Source organism: Poecilia formosa, unplaced genomic scaffold (genome assembly GCF_000485575.1).
Source record: "Poecilia formosa unplaced genomic scaffold, Poecilia_formosa-5.1.2 Scaffold48, whole genome shotgun sequence".
NCBI classification, from domain to species: Eukaryota; Metazoa; Chordata; class Actinopteri; order Cyprinodontiformes; family Poeciliidae; genus Poecilia; species Poecilia formosa.
In genome coordinates this window covers 476,938-489,292 of record NW_006799987.1, presented here as the reverse complement: position 1 = coordinate 489,292, position 12,355 = coordinate 476,938, and the positions used below count along the sequence as shown (strand labels likewise).

At 40.3% G+C, this 12,355-nt stretch overlaps 1 protein-coding gene across 2 annotated transcripts; it reads left to right on the top strand.

Annotated features, from left to right (window-relative positions):
* On the top strand, positions 1-12,245 carry spred3 (sprouty related EVH1 domain containing 3). 2 transcript variants are annotated; one of them, XM_007552495.2, is made up of 6 exons: positions 1-787; positions 5,043-5,208; positions 7,857-8,025; positions 8,101-8,162; positions 8,578-8,736; positions 10,533-12,245. In XM_007552495.2, the coding sequence occupies exons 1-6, from the start codon at positions 777-779 to the stop codon at positions 11,511-11,513; spliced, it is 1,548 nt and encodes a 515-aa protein (XP_007552557.1). In that variant the 5' UTR covers positions 1-776; the 3' UTR covers positions 11,514-12,245. The 2 variants fall into 2 exon arrangements, with proteins under 2 accessions (XP_007552557.1, XP_016527138.1); XM_016671652.1 differs by lacking the exon at positions 1-787 and having other exon boundaries at positions 5,049-5,216.
* The last annotated feature ends 110 nt before the right edge of the window (positions 12,246-12,355 follow it).

Genomic DNA, 12,355 nt, shown 5'->3' with positions numbered 1-12,355 from the left:
GATGTTTTATTAATTATCCATCTCACAATTATAAATTACTATCTTTGGTTTATTACATAAAACCATTGAAAAAGTCCAAAAGGAATTAATTTAACTGTGTAGAATGAAGTTCCTACTGCGCATGCGCAGTAAGGAGCGCCGCCTGTCGCTGTCCGCGGTTCTGAAACCTTCACTCCATTAATGATTACAGGAAGTTATTTTCCTCCTACGTGCAATTTAAAAAAAAACAGAATAAAATAAAGCGAAAATATTTATAGATATATATATTTTTTATTAAAATCTGAGGCTTCTGTCGCTTTTTCGGAGGATCAACCAGAGGTCATTCATGCTTTATGACACCAGCAGATATAAAAGCAGCTCGACTCTCATTTCCGATCATTTACAGTGTGCTGTGGGAAAGTGAGCGGTCCACCAAGAGCGGAGATGCTGTCAATGATTAGTGCGGATGTGCTGGCACAGGGCAGGTAGAGGGAGAGGAAGAGAGGGAGGAAGAGGAGGCAGGCAGGCAGGAGGGAGGGAGGGAGGGAAGGAGGGAGGGAGGATGCTGCCAGCGGAAAATGGCTGCTGCAACCTCAAGCCTATCCTGATACACCGAAACGACATCAAGGTGGAGAGAGTAAGAGAGAGAGAGCGAGAGAGAGAGTAAGATTAGGAAAATGAGAGCAGATGGAGAGAGAATGTGAAGCGAGACTGAGTGTTTCCTGAAAGGAGGAATAAAAAGAGGGAGAGAGGAGAGCCTGGGGTGGGCTGCTGCAAGCGGCGGGCAACACCGAGCCATGGAGGGCGAGTAAGTCCTTATTTTTATTCCTTACATCCCTCATTTCCACAGGAACAAGCAGCAGCAGCGGCAGCATCCTGGGCTGTTAGCGGTCGGCGCTGTGCAGCTCAGCGAGCAGCCGAGAATAAAAAACACCATTACGTAGTCCTGGATCAACAGCATACACCCCACATCCGATACATCCATGCCACCGTGTGATAAATGTGCGGCCACATTCATGCGGGAGCCGCCGCTCGTTCATTACACACACACACACACACACACATTGAGACACAGCGCGTTTTAAAAGCCAAACCCGAAGCCATGCAACGGTTCTGATTCTGCTGCGCCTTGCTTTAAAAACAATCACGAAATCAGCCAGTGTGTAAAATGCATGAAGGGGAGAAAGGAGGAGAAAAAAAGAGGAGTTTAAGGGCCAGCATCGCGTCATTAAAGTGGGATGAAGGAGGGATGGAGGCGCTGTGATTTTTATCAACGTGTCTCGGGGTTTCATTATGATTTTTAAAGCCAAACTTTATGAATGAAATGTGATTTTTTTTCCTCTCTCTCTCCCTCCCTCGCTCTCCCTTATTCTCACCCCTCCTCTCATTCTTCCCTTTTCTAATCGGCCCCCTCCCCCCATCTCTCTCGTTTCCTCTCTCCATCCTCTCACCCACTCGTTCTTCTCTTTTCATTTCTCCTTCGGATCCTTCTCTCGTTTCCACCTTTAGGCCCGACTCTTGTTGCTTCTACTGTTGTTATTCTTGTGATTATCGCCGTTATTTCTGCTGCATGTCTGAAGGTGCAGTGCGAACACGAAGCCCAGTCCCATTCATAAAAACATATAACATAATATCGGGGTGTGTTAATGAGTCCGCGCAGCAGGGGCGGAATGGAGACAGAACAACTGCAACAATTAAGAAATAACAATCAAATAAAAACAAACGAGATGTGAGAATATGGAGGAAAAAATGATGAATTTCTGCGTGGATTTCATTCATATGTTGGGGGAAATGCGGCTCTGAATTATTCATCCGAATGGCGAGTGTGCTGCTCTTTTATTTATTTATTTTTGTCGCTTTGCAAGAATGCCTGGGCCTCTGATGTCGAATGGGTGCGTTCATTGATACGTCTCTATGTGGGAAACACTCATTCTTCCTCCCTCCTCCCAGTCCCGTCCTCCTCGGCGGACTCTCTGTCCATTTGCTTCCACATTTCTCAGCCTGTTTGTTACAGATTATTGTGTTTTTTTAGCGGGTTGGGGGTAAAAATAACGCGTCAGAATGAGGAGAAAATGCACTTGGAGGCCCTTTAAAGCAACACAGACAGAAATCCAGCAGCTCTTTGTGTGAATGCTACCATGTTGCATCTTCATTCATACAGAAATCCCCATGGGTGCGTTTTTTATTGGTATTATTCAACTGTTTCAGGATTTATGTGCACCGTAAAACGTGAGTGTTCAACAACAGCAATTTAAAAATATGGAAATTGCAAGATTTTTTTTTTAATTTGTTAGTTTGATTTGGGAAAATAAAAAAGCATACAGTTAAGCACCCAAAAAGAATGACATGCTTTGGAAATAATTTGGTATATATATAATTATTATTATTTGATTATTATACCTCATTATTTGAGGTCTGAAAGCTCTGCTTATTTCCCTCATTTTCTGCAAATGAATACAATATTTTTGTTATCAATCTCGGAGAAATGTTGTTAGTTCGTAGAATAAAAGAACAACGTTCATTTCATACAGCTATAAAGAGTAAAATCAGACAAAATGATAACCTTAAGTTTTCTCTTAATGTTCTCCAGAGCTTTGTATATGTATGTTTTACTTGATTTCTTTAAAGGTGGACCGGTCCTGTAAAAATCTTGAGTTGATTTTGGGTCCATTTCTGTAAAAACTTGGTTAAAACCAGCTTGTTTTCTATGGATTCACATTATTAAAACATCTCTTCCTGTCTATATTTGATCTTCAGTTCATAAGCAGCTTCGTTTATAAATGCTGTTTTTGTCTTATAAACACTGTTTCCTGAATGACGTTTTTAAGCTTAAATTACACATTTCTGAGTGAAGCAAAGCACTTCAAACTCAAATCCGGTGAAACAAAGAAACTGACAGTTTATTTAAAAAAAATCATAAACAGCATTTATAGATCACTGCAAAAACACAAAATCTTATCAAGTATTTCTGTCTATTTTCTAGTACAAATATGCTAATTACTTGAAATTAGACAAAACTAACTTTTAATAACTTTTCAGCAAGATATAGGAGTTTATTTTAAGTAAATAACTCCTAATATTGATGAAAAAGTTCTGGCAGATTATTTCACTTATAAAAATGAATTTTTCCCGAGTTATAAATGAAATAATCTGCAGAGAACCAGAACTTTTTCATCAGTATTAAAGACCTATTCTGTTAAAATAATCTCCTGTTTCTTGCTTAAAAGTTACTTATGAGTTAGTTTCATCTTATTTCACGTAACCAAGATATTTGCACTAGAAACTAAACTTACTTTGTAAGATTTTGTGTTTTTGCAGTGATTCAGCTTTAAACTGCAGCTGTGAGTGCTGCCTTTGCAAGCATAAGAAATTAGGAAAATGTTTCGGCTGCTTTTAAAGGGAGAAATATATCAATTTAATTCTGTTTTTCATAAAATAGCTGGAAGTCATGAGGGAAAGATGTAAAAAAAAAAAGAATCTGATTACAAAAGCCTGTCTCTATAAAATAATACGTTGTTATAAACACAGTTTTTATTGTGTCAGCATCCCAAATCTACAGTTAGTCTCAATAAATGACCAAAATTTCTGATTCTTCAGGAGACGCCTCTAATTTTCTGACACGTTTAAATCTGCTTGGTGATGTTTTGTTTTACAGTTGTGGTTCAAAGTTTGAGTTTGGTTTCATCAGAATCTTCTGGGAGATTTTACTCTGGACGTTTTCTGGTTCTGTCTTGTGGTTCTAAAATGTAGGTAATAACCAATTTTTTAAAAAATGTTTCTGTCAGTATCTTGGATTCCTCCATGCCCAGTTCCTGTTTCAGCTTTACATCAAGAAATTGGAGAAACTACCAATTTGGACATTTCCAGAATTTGCTCCAATCTTCTGTGGAGAAATCTGAAATTTATTCAAAAAGGTGGAAAAAAACAATATTAGCTTAAAACTTTAAACAGATTATTGCAGCTTTTTCACATTTTATAACTGATTTGTTTGTTTTTCTGTAGAATTTTATTGGATAGATGTCACATTAGATCTGGAAAAATCATTTATCTCATTTGTTAAATTTTTTCACCTTTAAAGCCTGAGCAGTGTAGACCTACATATATGTAGATCAAAGATAAAAGTGTGAGAAAGAAAAGAACTGTGTAACCATAGCGGTTTATCTGAAAATGAACATATTAAATAAAGGAAATGTTCAGCTGTTAAAGAAATGAAATCTATGGATCATAAAAAATTGTTGATGACTTCCAGAGGAGCAGGATGTGACATGGAAAATAAGGGTTTTAGCACTTCCTGTCCTTCTTGTCCAGCTTCCTGTTGGTGTTGAACATCTTTTTTATTGTTTCTGTCTTAAATTAAACACATGAAACTAACTACACACAGCTTAGTTTCTAGAGCTGAGATTGAAGATTTCCTGCAGAGCTGTTTGTTTCTTAATGCCCAAATTTGGTCATTTTTTTGTTTAGTTACCTCTTCCTGTCAGTGAATGTATTTCAGCTCGACCAAAACGTGTTTTTCTTCATTTAAAGTAATTTTGATTATCTTAAACAGCAGCTCCCAAATGTTTCCCCAAACAGCATCAGACAAGAAATACAAAATATGTAAAGAAATGTTCTGAGCTACAAATGTTTAAATAAAATTTTAGCTTAATTTTCTGAAATTAAGCTAAAAAAATTCAGTTTTTTCTTGTAAATTGTACATTTTTGGAGCTCATAAATGTCTGTAAATTTCTGAGATAAATCTCAAAACGTAGGAGTTTTTTGGTAGAAATGTACTCCTCCTTTCTTTCTGTTTGTTTTCTATCAAAAATAGCCCAAATATGCCTTTGTTCTTATTGGCAGCATTAATATTTTGGCTATTGCAAAATAACAACGCAAAGTACCAACTAGAGTTGGGAATTTATGTAAAAAAAAAAAAAAGTAGCGCTGAAGTTAGCTTTAGCATCAAAACAAAACAAGTATCTAACCTAATAAAATATATACTGTATGTAATTTCAACATTTCTAAAACTGTTTTTAAGCGTTTATTACTGTCTAATCAGCGCTTTGTGCTCTGTTTCCCGCCAGTGTGCGTGTTCGTGCGGTGGTGATGACACGTGATGACTCCAGTGGCGGTTGGGTGCCCCTCGGAGGAGGCGGGCTCAGTCACGTGGTCATATGCAAGGGGCGGAGCCTCGACGGCAGGGGGCGCAGGGAGTACATCATCCGAGGAGAGCGCCTGCGCGACCGAGCAGTGAGTGTGTGCGTGTGTTACGGAGGGGTGCAGGGGTGTCCAAGGTGTGGCCCACGGCCCATTTGTAGCCCTCAGAGTGATTTTGTGTGGTCCCTAACTGCAGTTCAAAAATGAAACATATTTGGCCAACAGATGCAGGCGGAGAGTTTTAAAATGATTTTCTTACAAATTATTTGTCTTTACAAAAGGTAAAACCACGTTTATCCAGAGACTTTTCCTGAAAAGCCAAATTTGCTGCACCCAAATCAGCTTTATTTTTTTTTATTAAACTTGAGTAAAAATAGGAAGCGTTTTGACAGAAAGTGAACCAGATTCTGAAATTATTATTGAAAATAAGTTATTCAATTGAGTTCAAAATAAACTGAAAACTAGATGCCTTTTTAATACAGTGAAAACGCAGAATCCACAATAGCAAATTAGAGTCTTTGTAGAGGAAAAAAGGAGTAAATTCTTTACTCCAAAACTCAGAAATTTTTAGATTAATCCCAGAATTTTTCTAAAAAAAAGAAAAAAAAAAGAAAAAAGAAATTCTGAATTTTAAATGTCCAAACATTTTTTTCTGGAAGAATTTTGAAATTACTACATTTCTGAAGTTTTAGGTGGAAATGAATATTTATTATTATTATTATTATTATTATTATTATTATTATTATTATTTATTTATTTATTTATTTATTTATTTATTTATTTATTTATTTTTACAATGGCCCTAATATATGGTCATAATAATCCATTTTAAGTTTTTTATGTACAATAAATTAAACATTAAATTTTGCTATTTGCTTGATTTTACTTTGGGGGTTTGTTGACCAATGACTCATTTTGAGTCAAAAATTTTGGTTCAAAACGACAAAATATTTGGACACCCCTGACTTCGAGACTGTAGTGACATTCAGATGCGGGTTGGGCAGCCAAGAGTAGCACTACAACATATTTTTACTGAAGTAAAAATAAAAAGTAGAGTAAAAAAGTAATTGGCAAATGACTGATCAAACCATCAGTAATTTAATATAAAAAACAATGTAATTTGTGTGATTATGTGGTCAAAGGAAAACCACATAATTGCATTTATGTTAATCAAATGAAACCTTTACTTAAAGGAACTCAGTGTTTCAGCTGTTTTGCAGTTTTCTTTAAATTGTTCCAGATTTGTGGTGTGTAGAAGCTGAATGCTGCTTCTCTTTTGGTTCTGGTTCTGGGAATGCAGGCCAGAACCAGAAGACCTGAGAGGTCTGGAAGGTTGCTATGACAACAGCAGCAGATCTTTAATGTATTGTGCTGCAAAACCGTTCAGTGATTTATAAACTAGCAGCAGTATTTTAAACTCTATTCTCTGAGCTACAGGAAACCAGTTTGGGGCTTTAGAACTGGATGATGTGCTCTAACTTCCTGGTTTTAGTCAGAACACCAGCAGCAGCGTTCTGAATCAGCTGCAGCTTAGGCAAATCTAAAAAGACACTGTTGCAGTAATCAATGCGACTAAAGATAAACTCATGGATGAGTTCCTCTAATGCTGAAAAATTAGTCCCCTAATCCTGGAAATGCTCTTGAGGTGATAGAAGGTCGACTTTGTAACTGTCTTTATGTGGCTCTGAAGGTTCAGAGTCCATCACTGCACCTACATTTCAGCCTGATCTCTAGTTTCAAGATGTAATAACCAAAGCCACATGCTTTGCCGTTAGAGTAAGGTAATTACTCGTATAGGGTGGATTTAGGACAACTACGGGAGAAAGTTGGGACCCACATGGAAGCTAAACTGGAATCAATTTGTAGCTAAGACCTCCATAGAGTTTCCAGAGGAAGGACTTGGATTCAGGCAACCAAATGGGTCCCAAACAACAAACCTGTTTTGAATTCAAGCCCACTTAGTATCCATCCATTCTGAATAAAATTCTTAAAGGGGCAGTATCATGTAAAATCTACTGTTTTTGATATTTACCTCATGTTATAATGTTATTCCATAATTAAAACACACCTGGAGTGTTGCCTTGATTCTTTCATGTATGTTTGAAAAAAATCTTTTAATCTCCATGGCAACCATTCAGCTGCGCAAAAGGCTTGGGTGGACCTAGCCCCGCCTTTGAGGCGCAGCTTAAGCTACAATGATATATGTAGCATTTTTTTAACAACTTAAGTTAACATAGTTTCTTGATTTTGCTATGAAATTGCGTTATGTCTGGAAAAATTATAACACTTCCCCTTTAAATAGTTATTTGGTGGAGGAATCAATGTTGATGGAAGGAACGAAGTGAAATCGACTCCATTCCCATAAAACAGTTTGTTTTTGGTAGATTTGTGTTTGACTGAAAGAATCCACTTGGATACTTTATCTTTCTGTTGTGAAACAATTTTGTTTGTTAACTGCTTATTTTTACATACAAATTTTTTATTTAAATAAAGAATAACGTGACAAAAGAAAGGGGGTAGGATTAAATAAGTTTACACTTCTGCCTATGTCCTTTGCAAACGGTTATCTAAATATTTATCACGATATTTGAATTGTGAATGTGAAAATGTTTGATATAAATAAACTAAATCTAACTACATTCACATCTTCTGTTTATAATTTGTTAAAACCTCTTATGCAGAACCCACTTATGCACGCTGAGCTCAATCTGACCTCTGACCCTTGCTGTTTGCGTCTGCAGCCAGTGCTGGAGTGCGCGGTCCAGAGGGGGCTGGTGTACAATAAGGTGAATCCCATCTTCCATCACTGGAGAGTCGAGGATCGGAAGTTCGGTCTTACGTTCCAGAGTCCTGCCGACGCCATCTCCTTTGAAAAAGGGCTGCAGACCGTCTTAGACAAACTCGACAGAGGTACACCTGCACAGACACCAACGTTTTCATTGTTTTACTTTTGAACAAACCGTCCAGCTTCTCCTTTTCATCCAGGCTCTGACTCTCCATCGTCGTCCACGCCAGAAGAGGCGGACACTGAAGACGATGGTCAAGCTGTGAGTATTTTGGTTCGCTGATTATTTTGCAGTATCCGACAGCAACACTTACTTGACTGCTGTATTTAAGTAAATGTTTTGAGTACATCTACTTTATTTGAGTGTTTATATTTTTGAATAGCAAAGAAAAAATGAAAACAATTTTTTTTTTTATTGAATTTTATGTGTTGTAGACGTTTTGAAGCAGAATGGATCAATATGTCAATACATCACCATGTGGTTATTTCAGGAAGTTACAAGATTCTGTAAAAGCACTCAGAAAATAACACAGTGATGGCTGATATTAGAAAATATAGATTGTACTTTGCATGCCTAAATATTTTTTTAAAAGTAAATATGAATCTCAATATTTACGTACTTACTACGTTTTGGTAAGTAAGTATCGCGCATGCGCGTGACGCCCAAACTCTGCCAGTCCCATACAGGAAGCGAGTCGTCGTCAAACAGCAGAAAGGAGATGCTTCCCAAGCCGATCACCATAGTGACAAGCGAGTCCTCCTCCACCTGCTTCGTGCGGCCCGAAGAGTTCAGCTTTGGATCCAGCCATGCCGTCACCACTCACACACCTGCTCAGGTAGATAAAAGACAAACTTTCTTCTTCACAACCACGTTTTGGCTCGTTCCTCTGCTGCAAATGTACACAAAACTATGTGGCTATTCCGCTAATGTCGAAAAAACACAATTTCGCAATAAATAAGAAAAGCGATTAAAATCACAAGTAAATACGTTTCTTCTTATTCATCATCTTTTCTATTATGGCGGATCATAAGAAACTAGAATGTGTAGATCAACAGTCAACTGTTGATCACGTGACTTGTATGATGTGATGCGAAAAATGTTTCTCTTGCAGTTTTGCGAAACAGTCTAATGCTGACACAGCTGAAAAAGCTACCTCAACTTTTGGTCAAAAAACGTCTTTTTTTTTTTAATTGGATATTTTGGGGCATTATTGGTCGCACGATCTCAATATATTTATGTTTATATACGTAAACATAAATATTGAGTCTCCATTTTGGTTAGTTTTTATCAATAATATTTTTTTTGCGGATGAATGGCCAAAACGCATAAAAGTTTATTAATTTTCCTAGATTATGTGTGGACTAGGCCTAAAGGAAAGTCTCTCTTCCTGGAAGCAGAGCATCAAAACATGAGGGATGACTCAAGACTTCTGCACCAAACTCCATCAGGACATTGTGTCCTACAGACCAGGATCAGAAACCGATGCCTCAGAGGGACATCTCAGGCAGTTTTGAGTTTCCTCAGATGGAAACCTTCTACATCCAGAGCTGCAGTACATCATGTTCCTGACTCACTGTGTAACCCTACACCCTCTGCACTACACCGACTCCCTGTAGCTCAGAGAATAGACTTTAAAATACGGATGTTAGCTTATAAATCACTGAACGGCTTAAAGATCTGCTGATGATGTATCAACATTCCAGACCTCTCAGGTCTTCTGGTTCTGGTTCTGCGCTGCATCCCCAGAACCAAAGGAGGAGAAGCAGCATTCAGCTTCTATGCACGCCAAACCTGGAACAAACTTCCAGAAAACTGCAAAACAGCTGAAACACTCACTTCCTTTAAATCAAAGCTAAAACCCCACTAGTCTAGAGTTGATTTGATTAGTAGGAAATGGAAGATTAGCTGTGTTTTCATTGAACACATAATTCCGCAAATTGGAATTTTGAAAATAATTTTTCAAAAAACAAATGTTTTTTGACAAAAAGTTAGGATGAGATGTTTTTTTGGCTGTATTTAAATTTGTGTATTTTGCAAAACTGCAATGGAAAACAGTTATTTTGCATCACATGATCAACAACCGGATGTTACCACTGGTGGAAAAGACAAAGAAGACAACAGGAAGTGGTAGATATTAGGGAAGCCACAATCAGACTGCGTAGTTAAAGCACTTATAAAATATCCAAAAGACACAAGGTTAGCTGAGAGAATTTAATATATTTACATATGTATTTATTTTTGTTAAATAAGGGTGTTGAAGATATAGAATTAGTTAAGTTTGTGGCTGGACCTCAGTTCAGTTAATGGTGTTAATAGACAGAGATGATAAGCTACCAATAAAACGCTACACAAGAAGAAAGTAGTGGAAGAAGGAGGAGGATGATGGCGGTGCTACGTGTTTTTAATGACTTATTGGATGAATAAACTTATGCAGTGTGATTTAAATTACAATCTTTATTTAATGGAATTGTGTTAGCGGACTATCGTCAATCTTTGCACACATTTGTAGCAGGAAGTGATCAATGTGTCTGATGCGTCTTGGCTTGATAATTTGGAAAAATTTAATTATTGTTTGTTTCTTGATTAGCTGCTGGTGCAAAGCACGTTGAACAAATAAACTTGACTCCACAGATCCACACCAGGCCGGGACAGCACCAGCTCTCTCAAATGACCACCGTGTTGAACCCGCCGGCGCCTCCGCCACCGCCTCCTGCTCCACCCACTCCTCCTGTGGGGCCTCCGGCCTCGTCCCCTCTCTCCCCGCTGTCGCCCACCATTTCGCTGCTGGAGGAAGGAGATCTGCGCAGCGTGGACCCTTGCAAGGACCTGTGGGGTTCTCGGGGTTACGAGGATTACAGACGCGCCGGTGCGACCAGGACTATGGTTGGGGGCCTGACGGGCGGCGTGGTGGTTGGCGGCGGCGGGAGCCTGCAGGACAAGTCGGAGCTGTGCGTGGTTCGCTTCGAGAAGGACCTGGCGGGCGTGGGGCCGGCCGGCTGCGAGGTCACCGTGAGCCTGGACAGCAAAGCCTCCCAGCGCCTGTCCTCGTCGTCCCCCACCTGCATGTCCATGCCCAACGCCGTGTCCGGAGTGTCCTCAGGTGCCGGCTCGCCGCAGGAGCCCGGCAAAGGCTCGCCGTCCCCCTGCTGCATCCACGCCTCCCGGACTCGTAAGAGAGGCGGGGCCGGTGGCAGCGATCCGGGCGCCATCTCGCCCGACGATGACAGCCCGTGCCCCCAGGCGTCGTCGTCGTGCTCGTCTCGCTGCGTCTACTGCCGCTCAGTGTTCAGCGCCTCGGAGAACGGGCGGGGCCGCTGCAGGGACGCCCCCGACCCGGCGTTGCACTGCCTCCGCCAGTGGACCTGTGTGTGGTGCGCGGAGAGCCTGCTGTACCACTGCATGTCGGACTCGGAGGGAGAGTTCTGGGAGCCCTGTTCGTGCGATGACTCAATGGGGGGCCACCCACACCCACTCTGCTGCGCCCGCTGGTTGGCCCTGCTGGCCCTGTCGCTCTTCGTGCCCTGCATGTGCTGCTACCTGCCTCTGCGCGCCTGCCTGCGATGCGGGGAGAGGTGCGGCTGCTGCGGGGGGAAGCACAAAGCGGTCCGATGAGGCCAGGCTGAGGGGCTGGAGGGCTTCCCTGGACCGGGTGGAACCGAGCACCCGACGGCGGTCCTCCAAAGCCCCGCAGCTTTCCACTGATTTCAGCTCTTTCTCTTTTCAGCCGGGGGCCTTCCTCGACGGTCCAGGTGCTCTGCACTCTGACTGGGCTCTCTGGGAGTCATCTGGAGCCTTCGTAGTGGATTCACTGGGGGAGCGCACTGCAAAAACACCAAATCTCACCAAGTGTTTTTTTTTTTTGTTGTCTGGTTTTTACTGCAAATATCTTAGTACACTTACTTGGTTTTTCTACTTGTACTACTTCAAAAAACAACCCAGGCGCTTAAAAAGAAAACACCCAGCCGTTTTTCGGTGTCTGGAAAATGAATCCTTTCAAAAACCTCCATTTGACGGGTGTTACCTAGCAACCCCAGCCCATCACCTAGCAACGCCAACTCGAGCACGAATGGTTACTGGAAAACAGAAATGTTTTGTTGCTGACGTGCTATTCAGAAACCACTTGCCACATTCCTGTTGGTTGTGTAGGAGGCCCTACTTCTGCTTTTCAAAGATGTTTGTATGGTCAAATAATTGCAGCCATTTTCACGTGCGATAGTAAAAGTTGATTTAGTGGGCGTGGCTAGCAGCAGCTTGCTTGGATTTAAAGTTGTCCATAAAACAACTCATTTTGAGCAGAAGAACTGGCCAGACTAAAATCACATTATCGAAGAATGATTTTGTGGAGAAAATATAATGAACATGTTTTATAAAGTTCATATCCTAAAGCATAAAAGTTCAACTTTAAAATAAGACAAACTAACTTACAAGTAACATTTCAGCATGATATTATGTCT

What these genes read in the sequence shown, in the direction of transcription:
- spred3 (XM_007552495.2), top strand. An exon ending in CTTAGACAAACTCGACAGAG is followed by an intron (nt 8,026 to 8,100) that starts GTACACCTGCAC and finishes CTTTTCATCCAG; the next exon opens with GCTCTGACTCTCCATCGTCG. An exon ending in CTGAAGACGATGGTCAAGCT is followed by an intron (nt 8,163 to 8,577) that starts GTGAGTATTTTG and finishes AAACTCTGCCAG; the next exon opens with TCCCATACAGGAAGCGAGTC.